This window comes from Schistocerca americana, chromosome 6 (assembly GCF_021461395.2).
Source record: "Schistocerca americana isolate TAMUIC-IGC-003095 chromosome 6, iqSchAmer2.1, whole genome shotgun sequence".
Taxonomy (NCBI): Eukaryota; Metazoa; Arthropoda; class Insecta; order Orthoptera; family Acrididae; genus Schistocerca; species Schistocerca americana.
Window position 1 is genome coordinate 271960838 of NC_060124.1, and position 25474 is coordinate 271986311.

The 25474-nt window shown below is 46.3% G+C and overlaps 1 protein-coding gene across 1 annotated transcript in view; it reads left to right on the forward strand.

The window, feature by feature from the left end:
* The window catches only part of LOC124620087 (protein dachsous), a 327560-nt gene that overhangs the window by 189437 nt on the left and 112649 nt on the right, over window positions 1-25474 (forward strand). The window contains exons 12-15 of the mRNA XM_047146756.1: window positions 5037-5284; window positions 5384-5519; window positions 10174-10653; window positions 17468-17480. Of these exons, the coding sequence (XP_047002712.1) occupies window positions 5037-5284; window positions 5384-5519; window positions 10174-10653; window positions 17468-17480 (877 nt within the window). The remainder of the gene's footprint in view (window positions 1-5036; window positions 5285-5383; window positions 5520-10173; window positions 10654-17467; window positions 17481-25474) is intronic.

Below are 25474 nucleotides of genomic sequence, written 5' to 3' on the forward strand. Positions count from 1 at the left end.
CAATGACCCGTTAAAAATACATTTTATCGACCACTTCTTCTAACTCCGTTTTATCCATCTTATGTTACTTAACCTTTCTTCCAATTCCACTAACCTGTGTTCGGGTTTTACAGTTCCACCGTTTATTGCGACTCGATAAAAACGAGTAAAGACAGTTGAGTTTGTAAGTTCCATGTTATTGCTTTTGCTCGAATTCTGACAGACTGCCCTCTTTATCGTAAGAGCCTACCACTTCTCCAACTTTGTAAACTTCTGCGATTCATGCATAGCGTATATGTTGACATGCATAAGGAGACAGTGGTATCTTCTTCATTAATCTTCAGCGGCGTAAAGCATGTTATCGCTCTTCATCGTCTCAGCTTCCCTTGTACTATAATCAAGTCCGCAGAAGGCGACTGATGGTCTCTTTTTGCATTCCTGTGCTTTTGTGACAACATGCAAAGCAACACACACTCCTGCACGGAATTCCAGCTTGAGCCTACCTGGAAAATTATCGCTTCCTGTGACAGATTTCCTTTGGCCTGTCATTCGTGCCACGGCGGCTTCATATGCGAGGCGTTGTCCATGTACTGCTTGCGATTCAGCACGGCGCAAGGTTGCATTCCTCGGAGTCATTGTCTTCAAGGACTAACGCAGTATTCGTGGTGAAAGTTCTCAATCGAAAGACCTTTTTTTTTCCTTAGTTTACTGGCGAACTAACGAGGGTCTCTGCAATTGCACCCAGTGGTACTTTTCCTTCGCCATGAATGAATGTTTTATCCGAAGAATAGCTTATCTGTTGATCACTGTGGCAAGTACGTGTAGTAGAATGTGTGTTTTGTTTATGTTGTCGAAGAGAGAGGGCGGTTATAATGCCGACACATAGCCAACAGCAATGTTACAGCACAGAGAGCTGCCACCGAACTTAATTTCCCCTCCCGACGGAACGACCCGCAACCATTCAACTTATGAGGCACTGCAGACAGGTCTAGATACTGGTGTAGAAGCTGGCGACCAGAAACTCTACCTCATTAGCTCTCCTACCTTTATGAGTCAAATCTCGATTCTGAAAATCCTTACACCGCAAGAATCCGAAGCTGGTCTGTCCATTCTTGGATTCTGTTTTATTTATAGAGTCAGAAGAAAACAACCTTTAACACAAATACACTTATTTTAACTAAGGAAAAAGTAAATACTACAGATCTGAAACAAGCAGACCAGAACTTGGCAACCTCAAGTACTCGGGCATCAACATTTGTTCAGTCCTGCATGGTACACGTGACTGAGCTGAAGTCTGCTCAACCCCATATTCACAAATCACAGATTCCACATCGAGACCCATCTCTGGAGACTTGTAGTTTTTTTTTTTTTTTTTTCTTGTGACACATAACGAATTCGGTTGAGTGGCTCCCAGGTAGCCCTTTTTTCCGCGTGGTCATGAGCGTCCTTCCATATTTCCACATAGTATGTCCCACATCATCACTTCAAAGTCTTATTTACTGTGGTGGTGCTGTGAGAGTCTCATTTATCGTTAACGAAACACTTTTCGACTCCAGTTATGAATGGCTTTGTCGGTAACTATAAACGTCAGCTGCCAAGTAGTACCGATCTACTGTTGATCTTAAAAAGCTCTGGAATTATACCCATCCTCTAAGAAGAAATGTGTGTGTGTGTGGGGGGGGGGGGGGGGGGGGGGGGAGGGGGCAGTGTACGTACGTGTGTATGTGTGTGTGTGTGTATGTGTGTGTGTGTGTGTGTGTGTGTGTGTAAACGAGTCATTCGGCTATTTTCTATTAATAGGGCTCTGTTGCAGATAAATAAACAAAAGAAAAAGAAATGAGTGGCGGAAAGGAAAACGATGGCTTGGTTAAAAGCACAGTCGAGAATGGCATAGTAATGGGAGAAGTGAAAGAATTCTTCCTGTCTAGAAAGTAATGTTACGCAGGACGGCTGGGTGAGATCATTGAAATAACTCGAGAACTTCGGAGTGGGTCAAAAAAAGTTATAATTTCAATTTGTTTGTCTCGGAGGGGGACAGTCAGTGATACCGCATTCGACCGCACACCCCACCCCGCGCATGGGTGGCGGGGGGCAACTTCAAAATCTTCAGTGCTGACCCCTGTTTTTATTATCTCAGATTACGATCGTAATTTACGACATGCTACTCAACGGCCCTTGAATATCGAATGGCACGTGGAACTCCACCTCCACGCTGCAGGGGTAGGACAGGACAGTATTTCATAACTTCTAATTGGAAGCCGCATTCGCAACGTTGTATTCCTCCGACGTATCTAACTAGAGGATTACTCGACGCGCCGCTGTGGACGTGGCTCGAGTCAACGCTGCTCTACTTTTCTAACTACAGCAAGTGTTCAAACGTAGTAACGCCGACTTCAATACACTCAGTGATCTGCTTTTGAAATGACCGTTCACAGGACAGAAGCATCTATGCGGGAATGCCAGTACAGGCGTTTTTGATGCGGACGCCCATGTTCTCACGGCCTATTGGCACTATTGTTATACCTTATCTTTTAGATATCCACACAGAAAGAATTTCGGCCACGTCAAATCTGGCAACCTAGCGGGCCAAATAATAGGGCCACCTCTGCCGACCCACCGGCTAGTGTAAACACAGTCTAATACTTCCCGTGCTTCATTTGCGTAATGCGCTGGGCAGCCGTCATATTGAAACCACATACTTCTCGAACGTCCAGTGGAACATCCAGCAGTAGCACCGGTAGTTCCTCTTCCAAAAACGTTCGATCTGTTCAGCGTGCAGTCGGTAAAATACGGGCCAATGCGTTTGTTCCCCATGATGCCACACCATACTTTAACCGTCCATGGACGTTGATGATCAATCTGCCGTAACCAGTGGGGACTACACTCCTGTAATGCATGTTATGCTAGTTAACGCTACCATGGTTTGTGAATGTAGATTCATTGGGAAATAGTATCTCGGCAAAGAACGTGGAGGTCGTTTGCATTTGTTGACGCCCCAATTCACAAAACACTACTGAGTCATGGATATCGGCGCCGAGAAGTTGATGCAGCGACCCTTCGTATGAACGGTACTTACGACAATGCAGTATTGTGAGGATACTACTTACGGACATACGGGAGTCGCGCTGTAATTGCAGTGCGCTCATCCGTGGGTTGTGGTGCACTGACGGTAGTAAAGCTATTTCATTACCTTCTTCTGTAACACGTTTGCTTCCTGCCGGACATAAAGGCGTTCACAACCTTCTAAAAGAACGAAAGAGAGCGAGCTTTGCTGGAAAGCGCTCGGCATACAAGGCAACAGAAGCCTTAACATTTCTCTTGCATTCTCCGTAAATCAGGATCATTTCACTCACTTTTGATATTCATGGTTCACATACAGGTCTGTTATCCAAATGACAGGTAGATTTGCAGGTAGTAAACGCTGGGGAAGTATTGTAATGTTTAGAGCCGCTATGTGTTCTAGATCTGCACTGCTCCGGTCGCAGTGTACTGCCTGTTACGATACGTCGTAGTTCGCTACAAGGCCACGGTGGCGCGTTGAGTAATCCCCTGTTCGATATGCCGGAAGAATACGATGTTGCAAATAGAGTTCTCAATTACAGTTTATGAAATACTGGCCTGTACTATCCTCGCAGCATGGAGGTGGGGGCGCACATCCCATTGGATATTCAAGGGCCACTGAGTAGCATGTTGTAAATTACGATCGTGTACCTATTTCTACTACTCCGATTACAGCACCATCTGTCGCGAAATGAAGAAATCGCTTGAGCCAAAACGTATGTAGATTTTTCTGTAAAATCGTAATCAGCGATAAAAAGCGGGGGCTGTCGCTATAGAGATCAAACTTCTCCTACCGCCACCCACGCACGTGGTGGGGTGACGGGTCGAATATGGTATCGTTGGATGTCCCCTTCCGAGACAAACAAATCGGAATTATAACTTTGTTTGATCCGATGTGTAGTTTTCGAGCTATTTTCATGTCTTCAGTTGAAATGAATATGTATCAGAGTAAGCTTGAACAAGAGAGAATGGTTTCATGAATAAAAGAGCTGACACTGATATGAAAGAGGAAGAATAGGAACAGATTCCTGAAAGTGTACATCAGGAGCAGAGCACTACATGGAAGTGAATCATAGACCGTTAGAAATTCTGAGCAAAGTCCGCCCCCGGTAGCTGAGTGGTCAGCGCGACAGACTGTCAATCCTAAGGGCCCGGGATCGATTCCCGACTGGGTCGGAGATTTTCTCCGCTCAGGGACTGGGTGTTGTGTTGTCCTAATCCTGATCATTTCATCCCCATCGACGCGCAAGTCGCCGATTTGGCGTCCAATCGAAAGACTTGCACCAGGCGAGCGGTCTACCCGACGGGAGGCCCTCGTCACACGCCATCATCATCATCTGAGCAGAAACTGGACTCATTGAAGTGTATTTTCCAAGTATGTTAAACATTAAGTATATAGACAAATTACGAAATGAAGAAGCAATAGAAAGAATAGTTGTGGGGAGAGATCTATGGAAGTTCCTTACCAAATGGAGGGACAGGTCAATGAAGAAGGAGCCGTAAAGGGAGAGAACTGTAAGGGCAGACAGATTAGAATATATATAAAAATGTTATACCGGTTATTTGGTTACATAGGGATGATAATATTAGCACAAGATCGGATACTATGAAATCTCTTGAAATGATGGTGACTTATAAAGATAAAAGCTCGCCGGTTTCTCGTAAGATACTGGCCAGGTCAAAAGCTGGCGACATTAGTCGATGATATTTGAGAGAGTAGCCGGCTGTTGCACACTGCCTCTTACGATATTTCACTCGGGCACCTGCGAGGCATACTCAGGCGAGTCATCTGACATCGGCTGCCCACATAGCCGACGTTAGGTTTCGATGACAGTCTCCGATTGCTCACCTGAAGATGTCTCGCATCTGCCCAGATGAAGTATCACGCGTAAGTGACGATCGGCTGCACTGCCAAAATATCGTCAGCTATCGAGGAAGTTTGTAGGCCGACGAGAGGCGAGAGTGTCGAACTGACGCGCGCTGTGCCGCTGCGGCAGGTGCGCGCGCTGGACACGTCGTCGAGCAACAACCCGCAGAGCTCGGCGGTGTCGGTGCGGGTCGAGGTGGTGGACGTGAACGACAACGCGCCGCGCTGGCCGCACGACCCCGTCACCGTGCTGCTGTCCGAGGACGTGCCCGCCGGCTCGGCCGTCTGGAACCTGAGCGCCAGCGACGCCGACGCCGGCGCCAACGGCGAGCTGCGCTACTCGCTGGTGCGACAGCTGCCGCCGCCCGAGGAGGTGGCGGCGGCGCTCGCCGCGTCGCGGGGCGCGCCGGGGGCGGCGCTCGGCACCGCCGCCGCCGCCGCCCCCGCGCACGCCCCCGCCGCCACCGCCGCCGCGCTCTCCTTCACCGTGGACGCTCTGACGGGCACGCTGACGCTGGAGCAGCCGCTGGACTACGAGGCGCTGCGCGAGTACACGCTCGTCATCCGCGCCACAGACCAGGCCGCCAACCGCTCCGAGCGCCTCGCAGCCACGGTACGTATCCCGCAACACAGCGGCGCGCGCAGTTGTCTCCGCGTGCTGTGCGTGCTTTGGGCCATTATCGGAGTGCGCTCTCTCTCTCTCTCTCTCTCTCTCTCTCTCTCTCTCTCTCTGTCTACGGCTCTACGCCACTCTCTGCCCTTGTAAGTGACAACGCTGCAACGCTGGGGGCGGGAGGTGGGGGGGGGGGGATACCACATTACTATTTCTGTTGCTGACTGTCGGTAGATAAATATATTTCAAAAATACCTTTATAAACTTTGGAATCAGGTTCTTTACACTAAAACAAGAAAAGCAAATCATAGAAATATATGAAACTTCCTGGCAGATTAAAACTGTGTGCCGGACGGAGACTTGAACTCGGGACCTTTGCCTGTGTGTGTGTGTGCTGTGAGGACGGGGCGTGAGTCGTCCTTGGGTAGCTCAGATGGTAGAGCACTTGACCATGATAGGCAAAGGTCCCGAGTTCGAGTCTCGGTCCGGCACACAGTTTTAATCTGCCAGGAAGTTTCATATCAGCGCACATCTCGCTGCAGAGTGAAAATATCAATCTGGAATCATATAAATATATATCCGAAGGTCCTTTATTTTAGAATTATTAATGGAACTTTACAGTGTAAGTGAATGGACGTCATCAACACACAAACCCATAATAAACGCTCGACATATTCTCCCCCTCTTGCTTCTAATCATGCATGCACTTGTCGAATCATGGACTGTCACACCCTTCAAATACTCCCTGATGGTGTCACAGGCTTCGATCACGCAATGATGAAGAGTTTCTGTATCCAGGTGCTCCCAGAGACAATAATACGATGGGTTGTGGTCGGTGCCGGCCATGAAATTGGTCCTCATCTACCTATCGCCTCGAACACTGAGACTGAAATACACTGGAACTCGATCATGCATAAACCATAGGTTTCTTCTTACTTTTACGGCCACGTGTTCTAGTACGTCTTGGACGATGTTCTGAATAAGGTCCCAGCAGGCAGCAACTGTAAGACGTCCTGGGAGAACGTATGACCCTGCCAGAAAATCACTTACAATTCTAGTCCACACATTAATTTTAAACTGATGCTGATGTCTATCTTGTACTGTAGCTTGAGGACTGCAATCACGCCAAATGTGTTGGTTGTGGAAATTTATTGTTCCGCCTCTTCGAAACATTGACTCGTCTGTAAACAGAACTGAAGAGACATCAATGGATTGGCAGGTTAGCAATAGTTCTCCCTTGTTGGATGATTGGCAGGTGTAACACCCCGCACAGAATGAAGATGATACAGATACATGGGCGAAGTATCCTCCAAGATCTGTCACAGACTAGGGCCACTTGTCTTGTACTGATACCTGGCTCTTCTTCGACACCCCTTAGAACTCGCTCTTGCAGGTCAGGGGTACAAGCAGCACGTGGTCTCCCTGGGTCTGCAGTCTGTGGTGCTGTGGATCCTGTCTCGGCAATGTGACGATACATAGCATCGAAGGTTCGATGACTCGGCTGTCTTTGGTCTGGTAACGTCATCTGATACAGCCGTACAGCCTCGTGTCCATTTCCATACGCAGAGCCCCGTTTAAAAATCATGTCCGCCTGTTCATGAAATGCATATCCTGTCGTGTCTGAACAGAGGGCTTCCAGTTAACACACTACGTCTAGTACATACACACAAGCCCGCCCGGTTAGCCGTGCGCTCTAACGCACTGCTTTCCGGACAGGAAGGCTTGCCGGTCCCTGACACGAATCCGCCCGGCGGATTAGTGTCGAGGTCCGGTGTGTCGGCCAGCCTGTGGATGGTTTTTAAGCCGGTTTTCCATCTGCCTCAGCGAATGCGGGCTGGTTCCCCTTATTGCGCCTCAGTCACATTACGTCGGCGATTGCTGCGCAAACACTTTCTCGACGTACGCGTACACCGTAATTACTCTACCACGCAAACAATGGGGTTACACTCGTCTGGTGTGAGACGTTCCTCGAGAGTTGGGAGGAGAGGGGGGGTGTCCAGTGAGGGCCGAACCTCTCAATAACGCTGGGTTCGGTGCGGGGCGGCAGTGGGGTGAATGGAATGCTGTAGCCTGTTCTGAGGTTGTGAACCACTGTGGGCTACGGCAGGGACGAAGCCTCTCCGTCGATTCTAGGTCGCCAGTTCCATACAATACGTATACACAATGGATTCGTTGAAGACAGACGAATGGCGAGTGTGTAAACAACTCTCCCAGGTAACACAAAGCCATCTAGGAGAGAACGAAGCAAACGTGTGCATACATAAGCAAAGTTGTTGGGCTGTACTTGGAAAGCCATTGAACATCAACTTCTCATTAACTAATTTTTTTTTGTTTTCGTATAAGGAACCTGTCCTCAAAGTTCATAAAAGTATTTTTGAAGCACCTGTATATCAAGGATGATACTTAACTCTCTGCAGCGGAGTGCGCGCTAATATGCAACTTCCTGGTAGATTAAAACTGTGTGCTGGACCGAGACTCGAACTCGTGACCTTTGCCTTGCCGGGATGGTTATTTGAAAAGGGACGACCGATTTCCTTAGACATCCTTTCATAATCCGAGGTTGTACTCCGTCTGTAATGACCGCACAATAGACTGGACGTTAAAGTCTAGTGTTCTTCCCTCTTCCTTCCTTAGGCGTAGGGCAAATGTCGGAACTAGGAACTCCCTCCGAAACATTCACATCTGAGCCCCCTCTGCCCATACTACCAGATCGTCTGACATTTGCCTGAAAAGTGCTAGTGCTTGCCAAGGAGACATGGGAAACGCTTATTTGTATTTTTTTCTGTTACTGGTTCTTAAAGTTTTTAATTCAAATAACAATGCACCAATGCAGACCCATGGTATTCTTAAAAGTTATCGATAAAATGGACTTCGAAGTTTTCCCAGAGTCTTTAATTCCCCCTGCAAGGCCAGTTTTTTGTTGGGCCCTGTGGGTCTGCGGTAGAATGCTTACCTGCCATGAGCAGCCTGGGTTCGATTCCGGGCCAACGCGAATTTTAAAACAAAACTCCAGTTCTACGAGCATTTCCCTGAAGTGTAAAATATATAAAGAAGAAAAAAATATGATTTTTTAAAATTTAAACAGTCTTTTGTAAAAGATTGGTAAATAAATATTTACAGTTGCAGCGAAAGCGGGATGTTTGTGTACAGTATGTCATTAGAAATGATACGACGTGAAATTTTCATAAAAAATGACAGATATGTGATAATTAGCATAATTTTATGCATTATAGAGGAGGTTACAAAGCAAGCCTGACAATGACAAAGTTCGGGGTGTTGTAGAGGCTGCCTTGAGGGACGGATTGAGAATACGAACCTGTTTCTGGAAAAGTCGTCAACGACGCCACAAAGTGTTCAAGTTACAGCAGCCGGCGTCTGCCGCAATGCCACCCCTTCGGCAGCAAACGTGACTTTGTACGGTGACGGACCGTAGGCGGGACGACTCGCAGTGTTGTTTGTCATTTGGTGATTGCTGGTACCTGCCACGATCGCCAGTGGGGAAGGTGGATCCAGCTGCTGCGTAGGCAGGCGTTGTCCCCTATGCATGCGATGCTTTGTTGCCTCGGCAGATGACGGTTTTGGACACGGGTTTCCGTCTGCATTTCATTTTTCTCTTGGACCCATCTACAATCTCCAATTTTTGTTCGGTGTACAGGAGAAAAATAATCTTCAGGTGGAAAAAGGTGTCCGGAACCGTCATGTATGAAGGCAACAGAGGATCGTATTCATAGGAGACGAGACCTGTCTATGCTGCAGCTAGCTGCATCTTCTTCTGTATCGAATGTGGCATTCAGTCACGATCAGCGAACAACAAATGTTTCACCTGCGTTTGGTCAGCGTACGAAGTCACGTTTGCAGCCGAAGGGGTGGCCTACTGGCAGGGGCTGGGGCTTATAGCTTCGACGCCCTGTAGCGTGCCTTCAAGGCACCCTCCACAGCCCCTCGAAGTGCGTCGATATCGTATTGTAACACCCTGTATACTAATTTAAACGATGTGGATTTCAAACTAAACGCAAAAAATAAAAAATGAAAAAATGGAAAGAAAGAAAGAAAAAAATTCCGAAACGAGACTGGGATCAGATATCCAGCGATTACCAGTATCGAGCGCTACCGACATTACTTTTTCATCAATATTTACTTTATGCTTCACGGAAAAGCTCGTAGAACATGTACCTTTCTTTAAAAATTTGCATTGACCAGGTATCGAACGTGGGCTGATTACACAGGAAGCGAACCTGCTACCACTGAGCTAAAGGATCTATCGAAAATTTGTCCTCGAATTAGGGAATTAAAGACGCCTGGAAAACCGCACAGTCGATTTTGTCGAGAATTTTTGAGAGATGAGTCGAACTGCTTTGGGAAACTGATACTTGAGATCTGGACATCAGATACCACGAGTATAAACAATTACGAAAATCCGATGCCATGTGGTCTTTTCGTAAGTGGTTTATTACTTGAACAGGATAATGAGTCACGTGTAAAAAGTACTGCGAGTGGTTCACGAGGTTGGCAAAACATCACAGAGCACAAACCTGGCTTGAGGCAGCCACCATACAGTGTTCATTTCTCTTTCAAAATGTGGTCTTTGACTCTCTCTCTCGGCCCCGAAGCAGACGCCCTTCGCGAGGTGAGTATTGTGTGTGCTGGCCGACAGGTGACGGCGCGGGTGGTGGTGCGCGACGCGAACGACAACAGCCCCGAGTTCGTGTCGCCGGCGGCGCCGGCCGCGGTGGCGGTGGCCGAGTCTGCGGCGGCGGGCGCGCTCGTCTGCCACGTGCTGGCCGTGGACCGCGACGCCGGCGACAACGGCCGCGTCTCCTACTCGCTGTCGGCGGGCGGCGGCGCAGGCGACACGGACGCGGCCGCCGTGTTCGCGCTGGACCGCGAGTCGGGCGCGCTGCGGCTGCGCCGGCCGCTCGCCTCGCTGCCCCCGGAGCGGCGCGCGCGCGGCTTCGCGCTCGAAGTGACCGCCGCCGACGCCGGGTCGCCGCCGCGCGTCGCCCGCCGCCCGCTGCGCGTCGCCGTCGCCGCCGCGGGCCGCGCGCCCCCGCGCTTCCTGCGCGCCGCCTACGCCGCCAACGTGTCCGAGGACGCCGCCGTCGGCGCCTTCGTAGCCCGCGTCGCCGCGCGCTCCGCCGAGGACGACGCAGGTGCGCGCCACGCCGCGGTGGATGACGAGCCGTGTGTGTGTGTGTGTGTGTGTGTGTGTGCGTGTGTGTGGTTGTGTTTGGAGTTTGCCGCTTACGGCCATTCAACGGCTAGCTTATCAGCGTCCTTTAAATATTTAAAGAAGAGAATGTGTAGAAAATGGCTAAGTGTCTTGCCACACAACGAGCACCACAGAATCACTCCATCGTCCTCTTTACACGACAGACTTCCTTGCCTCAGTTGACTATTCGAAACAAGTGAGTCTAGTACAGCTTCCCTGGCCTTTTGTTGCAGTACTGAGTCTAACCTGTTTGCAGTGATTACTCTCGCTTGTACGTCAAAGCCAAAACTGCGCACGTTCGGAGAGCGGTCTGCTGCGCGGCTTTGCATCGTAACGGTGAAAGTGAAGTTATGAGGCACTACCCTTTTTACAAAAAGATAGAAATATAGTAGCAAGCAACGATAATAGTTTATCAATATGTACACCTAAATTCATAGTGGAAGTTCTTGTCTAAACAATGTGGTAAATTATTTACATCCCTGAGAACTGAAAGAATAGGAAAAGTGTCATTCAATCATTTGATAACGTTTACATTTATTTAATGAAGAAAATGTATGCGGTACTTCCAAAGTCCTATTTACAATTTGTACAGAAACCAAATGGCAGCCAACCGGAGTGGCCGTGTGGTTCTAGGCGGTGCAGTCTGGAGCCGAGCGACCGCTACGGTCGCAGGTTCGAATCCTGCCTCGGGCATGGATGTGTGTGATGTCCTTAGGTTAGTTAGGTTTAATTAATTCTAAGTTCTAGGGGACTGATGACCACAGATGTTAAGTCCCATAGTGCTCAGAGCCATTTGATATAGAATGTAGACTGGCAATGGCAAGGAATGCGTTTCTGAAGAAGAAAAATTTGTTAACATCGAGAATAGATTTAAGTGTTAGGAAGTCGTTTCTGAAAGTATTTGTATGGAGTGTAGCCTTGTATGGAAGTGAAACGTGGACGATAAATAGTTTGGACAAGGAGGGAATAGAAGCTTCCGAAATGTGGTGCTACAGAAGAATGCTGCAGAATAGATGGGTAGATCCCATTACTAATGTGGAGGTATTGAATAGAATTGGGGAGAAGAGGATCTTGTGGCACAACTTGACTAGAACTAGGGATCGGTTGGTAGGCCATATTCTGAGGCATCAAGGGATCTCCAATTTAGTATTGGAAGGCAGCGTGGAGGGTAAAAATCGTAGAGGGAGACCAAGACATGAATATACTAAGCAGATTCAGAAGGATGTAGGCTGCAGTAGGTACTGGGAGATGAAGAAGCTTGCACAGGATAGAGTAGCGTGGAGAGCTGCATCAAACCAGTCTCAGGACTGGAGACCACAACAACAACTTGCAAAGTGCGAACACATTAAACAATACCAGTATGCAATAAATAATGTCTTTTTTGCAATGAACACATAGTGTGTACTCGTGCGATCACTCTGTTGTAGAAATTATTCAAAAGCGAAGATCGCTTAAATACTGTTTACTGGATGACCGGTTTCAACACAGTAAAGATGCCATCATCGGATCTGAATGTAGATTAACATTTATAAACCAGTTGGATATAACGATACATGAGGCAGACCAATTTATATAAAATCATTATCACAAAAAATCACAACACAACTGCTCTCATTCTTTTCCATAAAATATGTAAAACTGAAGTCACAAAATATAACTATTTGCTACATGACAGCTGCTCGACTAACAACAGTGTACCAAATTGTTTCATTTTTGACATAATCCTTTCCTTGCCGATTCCGTGGACAACTTTTTACACTTCCAGTGTTATTAGCACCCTTCTAAAACACCACATCTCAAATGCCTCGATGCACTACCTTTTCAGTTTTCCCTCAGTTCTTCATTCAGTTCTGTACAATCCTGTTTTCCAGTTGCACGTTCTCGGAAATTTGTGAAAATCAGTTTTTGATTTTAGTACGCTCGATTTGGGTTTGCTCCTGCCAGTCTGCTTCTTACGTCCTCCTTGCTAAGAAGTCTATACCAATACCCGAAATACTATAGATATCTCCATAATATCATAACAGGAGTATTGATACCAACAGTACCTCAAGTTATTCATTGCTATTTTAATCTGACTTGGTAGCTTTTCCGTCACAGAAAAGAACTTTTTTTAAATACAACATAAAATACGTAAAGTAAGGTATTTTTCTACTAACCAGTTTTAGTATAATACGAACACAAGCAATATCAACTATATATCTGGACAGAAACTTTATGCAACATATAAGGGCATTATCACAATTTATTATTACAAGCTTTTCCTAAGAAGAACTGATTTGCAATAAAATTTATTTTTAGGACAAAACCAGTCGCACAGAACACAGGGCAAAATACACTGTGTTTGTATGATCGACCCTGGGTGTAAAATAAATATCCAACCACTTTTCCAAGGCTATGGATTCCTGTTTAGTGCGACTGGTATATGTTACTGAAAACTGCCCTTGGTATTTAGTTTTTTCTGCTGACCTTACGTTTCAAGTGCATTACATAAATATTGGATACGTTTTAATTCTCATTAAATCACTCTTGTCGCATTGCCACTATCTAAACTTGCAATACTATGGAATTATGAAATACCTGGTATTTGCTAGTGGATACTGCAGCTAACTGAGTTGATGCAAGACTGTATTGGGGAAGAATAATTAGGCTTGGGCCGGAGGCTCGATGCGGGCTGCTCAAAAATATGAAGTCAGTCGTGACAGCTACAAGTTCACTGTTGCCAGTTCGAAGATAACAGAAATGCATTTGAAGTGTAAAAGATGGTTCACTGTGAAACGTCCCCATAGAAAAATTAATGAATGACTGTGCTTAAACTGACACACAATATTTTTAGCACAACGCAATCTGACGTTCAATAATCCCTACAAAAGAATGGCCCTGACTAACAGTAACCTATACCTTTCATGAATCACTTACCTCACAAAAATCTTCGTTACTCGAACTACTGCAATACAGCGAGCGTAAATGCTGCCACTAAATAAAAGATTCAAACTACTGAAGGCACTAACTACTGATAGGCACAGTTAGCAAAAGAAAGATTTTGATAGAGAACAAACAATGTATTTACCTTAATAATGTTCAAAGGAGATCATATATATGTAGCCGTTCATGATATCCAATAATACAAATTTACTCTTTCTGATGGACACACGTGCAGATCGTCCGCTCTCAAAATTCCACCATCTCTGTCTCCACATCCATCACTGCTGGCGGCTCACCTCCAACTGCGCAACGCTACGCGCTGTTCCCATCCAACTGCCCAACGCTACAATGGCGAACATTCCAACAATGCAAACCAGCCACAGACTGCACACAGCACAGCCAAAGATTTTCGCACAGAGCGCTACGTGGGGTTACCAACATAAAAACCTAAACAGCCTACCTACATAGCGCCCATGCTCCCCACAAAAAAATTTTACAAATTGTTTTGGGCAGTGGCCAATACAGATTTGAAAAAAATGTACATAATTACAATAACAAAGAAATCAAATGCACACACTTATTGATATACTGTTGGTCAAAAGCAAAGATTTCCTCACAGTCCATGAAGACAGTCCTGATCGTTCATCACAATAAAACTGCAGTGTTTTCCTCAAAGTCTGAGCAGTAAAAGAAAATGCACACGGAAGTAGTGGATTTCCATGCAGTCTTGAAGAAGTGGTATTGTCCTTCCAATGGGAAGACAGTGCTGACACTTGACATGCAGACAGGTAATGGGCCACAACAGAGCAAACCCACAGCAGAGTCAGTGATTTTCATATAGAGCACTACATGGCGTTACCAACATAAAAAAATAAACTGCCTACTTACAACTGATACCTGGCACTGATAAACGTCAGGCTTGAGCGTCCTATTTCCCTAGGTATACATAGAGAGTTTTCGTGTCGAAAGCATTGCTTGACGTATAATATCTTGGCCAGCTGGGATTCCTACCGGCGTGACCTCCGCTTGCGCGGTACAGTCTAGTCCTCCCTACCTTCTAGACAGGGTGTTTGAGTTTTAATGCGCCGGATAGTTTCGTATAAATAAACCTCGTTTAAACTCTTTGTCTTATAGTTTTTACGGTCCTTCTCCTCGTGTCATTTTGTTGTGCCTCGGCTTTGATGTGCTTTGTTTCCATTCGATCTGATCAACTGCTTCCTATTTGGCTTTTATAAGTTGATTCTGCACGATATCGTAGTCACTACAAGGCGAACAACCGCGGTGCAACTAGAAGCGCAGTATTGCCAGGTGGCGCTACTTTCATCTGCAGTTGCGTTATAAACGGTCTTTGGTCGTTGCCGCAGAATGGTGTGTGTGGGCACGGTAGTCACCTCTCGCTATCCCACTTGATCGGTGCCTTCTCTACCTGGCACACTCTTAAAAGTTCGTTTAATACTTTACACGTGAAACACGAGACATACAATTGTCGTATGCCCAAACTCACGTCAGGGATTTGCTATCCTCATTTAATCTTAAGCTTGCTTTCTCACCGAAAACATTTTGTGCACTTATTCCAGTCCTGCGCGCTTGTTTTGTGCCCATCAGGAGAAAGCAATGTAATAGCAAGAGACTAGCGCCGCCACTGTTATTTGTGTGCGCACTGTCTAAAGTATGATCGACAGCAGTAATTACTGTACATGCGGCTCCATCACATAGCAGTAAACGACTTGCTTTGTAGATGGGACGCGTCTCGCAGACTCCATGCGAAAGCAGTTAAACACTCATCACTGAACGCAGTGTTATTCTAGTTAAGTCCTCTTGCAACGGCTATAAATCATTCTTCTTTTTAGGTTTTGCGGCGTGTGTTTATTATCCTCTAACCATAATTCCAAGCGGGACAAAATGAATCTAGACGTAATAATTGAGACCTGTTCGATAACGCGGGAAGAACATTTAGAGATGTAATGTCGCTTGCTGCGAGAATGCTTTTCTCTTCTTACATCTTTACGATATCGAGAGAATTACCCGCGAAGAAAGATGTCAACCGGCGCCGTCAAAGTCGTGGCAACAACGAATGCTGTGACGGCTGGTGCAACAGCCTCGCTGTTGGCTTAAGATGCGGTGGGGGGGCGGAGGGAGGGAGAGAGAGAGAGAGAGAGAGAGAGAGGCGACCACGTCTAGGTGCGTCGCGAGTGCCGCGCCGTCCCTCGCCCCACGGATAATTACCCGGTATTAAAGATGGCGGTCGGCGCTGCTGGTTTAATTTGCGTTTGCTCGTTGCCAGCCCGCGGGCCGATTATCGCGGCCGGCCGTCCCGCCCCCCGCCTCCGCCTCCGCCCCCGGGGGCAGCGCTTCATTAGCCGTCGACGGCGCCGCCGCCACCGTGGTTCTGACGCCGCGCCCCATATGGAACGTGCTCTGCCGTGCCCAAAACCCGACACCTCAACCTCCGTATTAGGCGCAACTCTCTGGCTCCAATGAAACACACTCATCGGAGATTTCGTTATAACAGGAATTTGAGGAAATACCGTTTAAAAATTTTGAGGTACTAAGACACACAAACTAGTTAAGGCACCGAAAGTGTGAGGGAAAAGAAAGAAAGAAAGAAAAAAACCGGAAGGGGGATGCAATAAATTTTCATCAGAAAAACGACGGCGGTGCTGATCCGTAGAATGCGCGAACATTTACCATACATTAATGTGGCCTGCAACTATCTACGTTCATATAAGGGGAAGTCAAATAAAAACGAGGCAGATCGGAAAAAAAGCAAACTGTTTATCATTTCGAAAGTAATCGCCGTAACCGTTAATACATTTAACCCCCTGCGAGAAAAGGAGGTCAGTCCCTTCATGGAAATACGTTTGCGGTTGCCTACGGGACGACCTCTTCGTCCGAAGCAAATGTACGGCGTGAATGTCTTTGTTCAGGGCACCAAAAGTACGGAAATGACATGGGAAGAGATCCGGACTATATGGAGCATGTGTAAGGCCTTCCGAGAGAAACTTATGCACCTTAGTCGAAACAACAGGCACGCGGGAGAACCGGGAAAGTCATGATGACCTATTTATTTCACAGTATGGGCCCGCTTCTCATCTCCTTTCTGGAAAACGGTTCCACAGTTAACGCAGACCGCTACGGTGGACACTTTGCAAAAACTCAATCGCGCTATCAAGAGCAAAGGCCCATGAATGTTGACGGACGGTTTCATTCTGTTGCAGGATAATACCCCCCTCCACATATTGCCAAGATTGTTCCCATTACCTTGCAGAAATTTCACTGAGGGCAGTTTACACATCCTCCTTACCATCCCCAGCTTTCCCCATGCGATTTCCATGTCTCTGAACCCTGGCGGAAGATATTCGTGGCCGTCGATTTGCTTCTGAGGAAGTGCTGCAAGCCTTGGTACAATGATGGTTCCGAAGGCAACCATAATCATTTTTTCCTTGAAGGCATTGAACGTCTTGCCTCACAGTGGGGTGAATGTATTAACAGTGATGAGGATTAATTTTGAAATGATAAAAAATGGTTCAGATGGCTCTGAGCACAATGGGACTTAACATCTGAGGTCATCAGTCCCCTAGAACTTAGAACTACTTAAACCTAACTAACCTAGGGACATCACACACGTCCATGCCCGAGGGAGGATTTGAACCTGCGACCGTAGCGGTCGCGCGGTTCCCGACTGAAGCTCCTAGAACCGCTTGGCCACAGCGGCCGGCTGAAATGATAAACACTTCACTTTGGTTTTTCTATACGTCTCGTTGCCATTTCACTGCCCCTTATACTTTTAACTCCTGATTCTTCCAGTGGATGACAGCCTGTGACGTACAGTTCTTTGAACTAACTTTATGCGGTCGCTCCGAACTGCTACGTATGCCGTCCTTGTACATAATTGCAGGAAATATTTCGTTAAACTAATAACTGTCTTAATGCCTCATTCCCGAGCGCTGAAGTTCACAAATAATACTGTTCTTCCGGTACTAGCACGAGTGAACCTTCCGTCAAAACGGGGCCAATCACAAAAATCCCCGCCGGCCGAAGTGGCCGTGCGGTTAAAGGCGCTGCAGTCTGGAACCGCAAGACCGCTACGGTCGCAGGTTCGAATCCTGCCTCGGGCATGGATGTTTGTGATGTCCTTAGGTTAGTTAGGTTTAACTAGTTCTAAGTTCTAGGGGACTAATGACCTCAGCAGTTGAGTCCCATAGTGCTCAGAGCCATTTGAACCATTTGAACAAAAATCCCCGATTATGCGCAACGGATAAATGCTTAATCTTCTTTGAGCCTTAAATTTGTATCTGACTGTGTAACCTCACGGTAGTCCTGCAGTGGTAAATGTTCCAGCACTCCAGACGAATATCAGTGTCAAAGAGAAACCCACAAAAATCAGGGAGTAATTATGTTTCTCTAATTCGCACAATATTCATCAAATCAAAAGATAACTTTCACTACGTACCAGTAGAAATAAAAAGTCCAGTCACTCATACCTTCTCAAAATATCAAGAAAAACGATGAGTTACTTGAATAACCCAGATTCAGCATGTATTACAAATCCATTTACGTTCACAGCGCGTCCTAAAAAACTGACTTTTTCTGTCACTCAAACAATACTAAGTTTCATCTCAGTGTTAATAAATCTGGCTTGTCGCAATAAGTGATTAGCATCAGTTTCAAGAAAATGCAGTACTGCGACTTATGCGTTACATTGTAAGTCGTGCCTTCCTTTTAATCAGCAACCGCATCGGCACGCTCTCTGTTGTCCAGTCTGCTCTGAACTTGCCGTCAGCGCTTGACGCCGCCTCCGGCCACGTATTCCAGGATGAAACACTGAGTGACGGCGTCACTCAACAAGAAACAATTTTCCAGAAACACTAATACGACGAGAATACCCCTACTTGCAGTCCTAATTCCGTCACTCAGCAAATACAGGATGTCCAAGGATGATGGCCAATATTCGTAGGTATAAGCGAAGCCTGACATGGTCACGGGGGAGGCGGCGGTCTTAATGTGGTTTATGCAGTAATTGTTTTTAAGTAAAAACCTTTAATGACTAGACCGCAATTTTCCTATCGCAATTAAAGTTCGATTACTAGTTTCGGCTGCTATCTCCAACCATCTACATATCGTTCAAAATATGAAAAGGCGGTGAATAATACGTGTTATATTATTACAAATAATGAGCTTTTGATCCAGCTTCTACTCATGCAACTGAGCAGTTTCCTGTATGACCGTCATCCCTGAGAAATTATCATCTACAACGCGGTCTGCTCGCGGTGATGTTCCCAAGCACGTACTGTTACCGTTTTGCTACTTATAAATGCATGTTGTTGCATGACCATAGCTAACGATACTTTCCAATGCTTATTCACCTCCTTTTCGTATTTTAACGATCTGAAGATGGTTGCTGATAGTAACTGAAATTAGTTGTCGAACTTTAATTGTGATAGGAAAACTGCGGTTTTTCTTAAAAAGGTTATTACATAAATTCAAAGATATAAGAGGAGCGATCATTCGAATCAAAACAGTCTAGTCAACATGGGCTCTGAAATGCATACTTTAAGAGCTACGACCACTTGTTCTCCTTCGATAATCTGAAACACACATCTGCTAGTGAAAAAGTGCCAGTGGCTCTTAAAGTATGCATATTTAGAGACTGTGTTTACCAGATATTTTTGCGTCGAATGATAGTTCTTGCCATATCTCTGAATGTACATCATTCCTCCCGGGACACCCTGAGTGTTTACGGCACCGATCTGGCACCATTACTTTAAAGGGGAAAATAAGAAAACATGTTTACGGCCTGTATAGACGGACCTTTACGTACTTCTAGATATTTTACGGTTGTTACTATTACTCGTCATTTTCCACCAGCGACTAATGAAGCAGTAATGGATCTTCGCGTCTATTTATGCGGAATACGTTACATTTATTTACATTGAGGGTCAACCACTATTCCCTGCGCCAATCGTCGATATGAACGGAGTCTGCTACCGTTTTCTTGTGACGAAACATTCCTATAGACAACAACGTTCCCCATAAACAGCTTTCGACGTTGTATAGCGGCCCTACATCACTCCCTTAGAGCTCTCCCGAAGTTACCGTTAGACGTGCCATTTTCCTGCCGTTAGGTAAGATTAGTAGCGTTCTGTGCGCTGGGAAATCTTAAATCCAGAAAAAGACCTGATCCTGTACTCGGTAAGCTTATAAGTTGTGCACTAAATGATATGTTGAACCAGTCACTGTGTAAAGTGTAAAGACTTCTGTGAGAGATGGACAACATACAAAACTAGAACTCTTGCAGCTCCTGCAGCTGTGGGATTAGATGGGAAAGAGAGTAACCACAAATTACTGCTGGTTGGTCGTGCATATAGCACGTACAATAGCTATTTTGCCGCATATAGAGACAATATTCTTAGATAGCATTTTAAATCGGCCTTCCCGCCTCCCCTTTATGTATAATCTTCCTCAGAACTGAAGGTCCTGTAGAACAAAAAAGGTAAAGTGCAAGGCAACGGGGTGTATAGAAAGAGTGTTCATAAATTGTTACGAAAAGAAACATTAAAGAAATGTGGGACTACCAGTAAAAAAAGCTTGGTAAATAAAACGTCGTAGTGTTGTAATGCAGTGGAGGTATCTACGTCACAACAAACACTACGCCAACGTGAAACTCTGAAGACGGCTGTATTAATAGTTGAGGCGAGAGTCTTAGTCGTTTTCCCACCGCTGCGCAGCTCGGGCAGTAGTTTACACAGAGAAATAGTATATTTGTCGAAAACGTGTTCGTGGATGAAATTAGATGCCGGATGTAGGCAGCGCCTGTAAGTCTCCACGGCGACACGCGAACCGCCTTCCAGTTCTCTGTCTCTCCGTGCCCGTGCTCTTACTCCTCCGCTGGAATAATAGATTTCTCAATTGAAAGGATGTGATGGGCTCTTTGGTCCTCTCTCGGGCGACCGGGCTTTTGCGGGAAAATCCGATTCTCAACGGCTGCCCCGGAATTTGTTCGTGATTCAATCCCCCTTAAATGCTCGCCCGTCTCCCTCCGCCTTCGTGTACACTGTTTCAGTTCCGATTCTGTTCGTTACGGTGATCGGTTGCTCGTAATTTGTCCTTTTTTTTGTTTACCCTTCGATTACCGCTGCCTGTTGAAAGCTTTCTCGCCGGCCGTTTCCTCTTTTTCTCCGGCCACAGAAAGGAGAGCATTCATTCGGCGAAGGCTTAGAAATTGACATCCTGAGATTCCGACGGGGCTCGCGCGCTTTGTGTCGAGAACCCGCGGAAGGTCGCGATCAGTGAGTGACGGAAAGGCTCCGGTGGGACTGTGGAGCCGAGAAAGTAGGCCAGCGCGGCGTGGCGCCTTCACTGAGGTAACGCCGCTGTTGGAATCTGACATGCACTAGACGACACAATTGTCACCCAGGTGTCTCCCAGTATCTGTTAAACGCCGGACTCTGGTCTCTTCTTCTGCCTCGTGTCCTCTTGTAGGTACCTGTTCGTTTCCCCTTTTCTTTCGTGCAAACTCTTCTCCGTAAAGGGTCAGCAATAACTTGAGATTGGTCATGGGGTGTCGTTCTCTACAGAAAAGTATCATCGTTGAACGACCATAAGGAAGTGTATAAAATGCACAAAAAATTCTGCATGCTGCATACTGTAATGTATAATAAAATGGTTCGTAAAAGAACCCAATAATATCTGGTTACATGAGTATCAGTGAACATCTGGAAGAGATCACTTTGGAAAAGTACACTTGTGTTCAAAACTTATGGACGAAAGTAACTTTCGCTTGATGCATCACTGCCAAGTAACACAGCTCGTCGAAACTTGGAGCATAGGTAGAAAGAATTGCTGCAGTGTAGTGTGGGAGATAACTGAAAGAAATGGATGACAATGCGAGACCATACCGAATTGCGCAGGTAGAGGTCCACTTTGAACGAGAGATATTCGGTGACCGTTCCCCGACTTACGTCTCACCTGGCACGTGTGGGTTGCGCTGGTGAGGTGTACTGCAGCAAGCCACGTGCACTGACCACTACAAAGTAGCTGGAGGTGTGGAGGTGGATGGAGGTGGAGGTGTGGAGCGCCCCACCACAAGGACTCCTTACCAACCTCGCAGCCTGCGTGGGAGCACATCGCAGACCATGCACTGCTGTCCGTGTTGATCATACAGTATATTAAGAACCATGCACTGCCTTTGCAATGTCCAGGGGACCATCGTGAATCGCGGTGACTTCGGTGTGATTATTGTGTATAAATGAAAGTATCTTTTCTGTTCGTCTCATTCCGTATTTCTTACAGTTACTAAGCTACATCTACATCTACATCGTCATTCTGCAATCACACTTCAGTGCCTGACAGAGGGTTCATCGAACCATTTTCGTACTACTACTGTACCATTCCACTCTCGAATGGCGCGTGGGAAAAAAGGAACACCTAAATCTTTCCGTTAGAGCTCTGATTTCTCTTGTATTATTATGATGAGCATTTCTCCCTACGTAGGTGGGAGTCAACAAAATATTTTCGCCTTCGGAAGAGTAAGTTGCTGATTGAAATTTCTTAAATGGATCTCGCCACAAAGAAAACAGCCTTCGTTTCAGTGACTGCCACCCCAAGTCGCGTATCATATCAATGACACACTCACCCCTGTTGCGCGATAACACGAAACGAGCTGCCTTTCTTTGCACTTTTTCGATGTCCTCCGTCAATCCTACCTTGTAAGGATCCCACACCGCGCAGCAATATTCCAGCAGAGGACGGACAAGTGTAATGTAGGCTGTCTCTTTAGTGGGTTTGTCGCATTCTGTAAGAGTTCTGCCAACAAAGCGCAGTCTTTGTTTCGCCCTCCCCACAAATTATCTTTGTTGTCTTTCCAATTTAAGTTGCTGTAGCAGTTCTTTCTGTATATGGTCCAAACTTCGTCGAGCTGTGTTACTTGGCAGTGACGCATCGTACGAAAGTTACTTTCGTTTTTAAGTTTTGCGCACCCCTGTATTTAAGGTTAACACCAGGAAGCTATCTTAATTGGCATGAACCCCTAGGATTAGCTACAGACAAGGGAAATGGAAGTCATGATTTTGGTGGGCGAATTCTGGGAAAGTGCAACCCATCTCTGAAAGTAGCCGCTTAAAAGATACTACTATCACCAACTGTAGGGTACTGCTGCAGTGTCTGGAATGCTTATCGAGCAGGCGTCAAAGCAGCATTAGAAAGTCTTCAAAGACGCAAGGTTAGGATAGTAGTAGCGATATAGCCCATACGAAAGCGTAACAACGGAGAACTTAAAAGCTAATCTTAACGAGTAAGACGACTTGTTATCGCGAAGCGTTATTGGGTAAATTTAGAAAATCGTGATTCGAGGAAGAGTGTGCGGTGTTTATCCTGTATCACGCGCAAGGTCCATTAGAATAAGGATAGGATAAGAGAGGCCGGGGCGGTACAGAGGCGTATAATGCAGACAGAAGTGTCTTCAGCAATATTTTCGCCCCAAAATCCTGTTGCATTCCGCTTCTCTCTGCGTCTTCTACGCTGCGCTTGCTTGTGTTCGTCACTTGCAGGCGAGACGCAACAGAGTTCCTATGTTGTATGAAGCCGCAGGCCGCTGCACGACGCAGTGCTGTAAGGAATTATACAGTGTAATGAAAACGGAGGTGGCGGCCTTGTGTTGGCGGCCATTCCGCTGCGCCGGCGCTAGTTATCCCGTGGTCTACGTGTGCGGTCGTGGTCGCGGCCACGTCCGCGTAGCCTCTTGAGGCCCGCGCTAAGTGATGCGCGGCCGTCTCCCAGCCGCTCGGCCGTCGCTGGTCGGCCACTTTCTGTGGTGGTCGCCGGGGCGTTGACGAAACGTTGTGCAAAAGCGTCTCCTGCACGTGTGGAAAGCGCTGGATCACACTTACTGCTGTCAGTCGCCAAACTGCCTCTTCCTGTCGCTGCCAGATCAATGACGAGACTGTAGAGTAGAAATTCACTCGCGGACACACCCTTCGACGAGGTTAGCTCGGCACATTACTCCCGTTACGCGAGCGAGCCTACGACTCCGGCGCTGTGAGCTTACAGAGGCGTTAAACTCTGCTCCACTGTGAACAGAAGATTGGCCGGTAACTCCTTGGCACTTGAGCGGTGGCGTGTTCATTTGCGCCAGCAGTGCAGAGGAATCCCGGGCGTGATGTGAGGAAGTACGACACTTCCACGGCAGTTCTCTACGTGTTTTACAGGGGTCCAAAACTTCAGTTACACACTTCATTGTTGCTTAGCTGGCGAGTACCCAAGTAATATTCTTCTTTCTTATGCACTACCTTGCCTTTATTTCTGTTAAAGCTGCAAGACTGTCCTCCATCTCTTCAGCTCTGCATGCTTTTGACACCCATCATCTTCTGCAGCAAGTTCTAGTCTTTGATTTGAACTACAATTTTCCTCTCTGCTGTTACTTCCAGCGCTAAGTTATTTCGCCCCAGTGTGCCTTTTCTCAGAACCGTTAACTCTCCCCATCTTCCTAGTGCATAAGCTCGTGCTTCATTTTTTCGTATTTAAAACGCTTCCCATTTCTTTTTCTCCAGACTTACCGTCACTTTCCTCATAAATGTGTGTTCCCGATGCAGAACGTGTTGTATCATTCCATGACAGTGTTTGACAACAACAGATCAGCTTTTTTTTTTTCACTACAGAAAGCTTTACTTTTCTGTGACAATCTGCTTCTAAAATGTTTCTTTATTCGGTCATCCTGTGTACTCTGTTAGATGTTAGAGAAGTAAGAGAGAGCCCTGTAGTCATTATCTTTTCAGGATGAGTAAAGCAATAAATAAATGAACGCCGTAAGTAGGTGTGCGACCGATAGCAGTACCTCTACATCGATACTCCAAAAGCCATCTGACGGTGTGAGGCAGAGGGTACTTCTGGTACCGCTATCTGATGCCTCTTCCCTATTCCATTCACGAATGAAGCACGGGAAGAATGATCGTCGGTAAACCTCTGTATTAGCTCTAATTTTTTGTATTTTCTTCTTGTGACCATTTCGCGAGAGGGATGTGGGAGGAAGTAATCAGTTGTCCGACTTTTCTCGGAAAGTGCTCTCTCGGAATTTTAATAGTAAACCATTCCATGATGCACAACGCGTCTCTTGTAGCGTCTACCCTGGAGTTTGTTGAGCATCTACGTAACACTCTCGCGCAGATTAAATCGCCCTGTGACGAAACGCCCTGCTCTTCGTTGGATTTTCTCCATCTGTCCTAGCTGTTAAGTGTCCCACAGTGATGAACCGTACTGAAGAATCGGTTGAACAAGTGTTTCGAAGGCCACATCTTTCGTGAACGAGTTACACTTCTTTAAGATTCTTTTTATGAATTTAAGTCTACCATCTTCTTCTTCTACTATTTGTTTTATGTGGTCATTTCACTTAAGGTCGTTCCGATGGGTGCTGCTAGATATTTTATGGTAGCTGCTGTTTCCAAAAATTTGTCATCAGTGGTGTAGTTGTACAGTATTGAATTTTTTGTCTTAGGTATGTTACATTGGTTCAGCGCCAACTGCCAAAGACTGTACCATTTATCAATCTTCTGTAGGTCATTTTGCACGATACTGTCTTTAGCGTTGCTATTGCTTTATAGACAGCCGCATCATCTGCGAACAGTCTTCAAGAGCTTCCGACGCTTTCTACTAGATCATTAATATACATTGTTAACAGTAACTGTCGTATCACACCACCTGAAATCATGTTTATATCTAGATGTTTTTCCGTTAAGAGCAACGTGTTGAGTTTTCTCTGCAAGGATGTGATGAATCCAGTCGTAAATCTGATCCGATACTCCGTAGGCTCCTATTTTTTTTCTATTTTTTT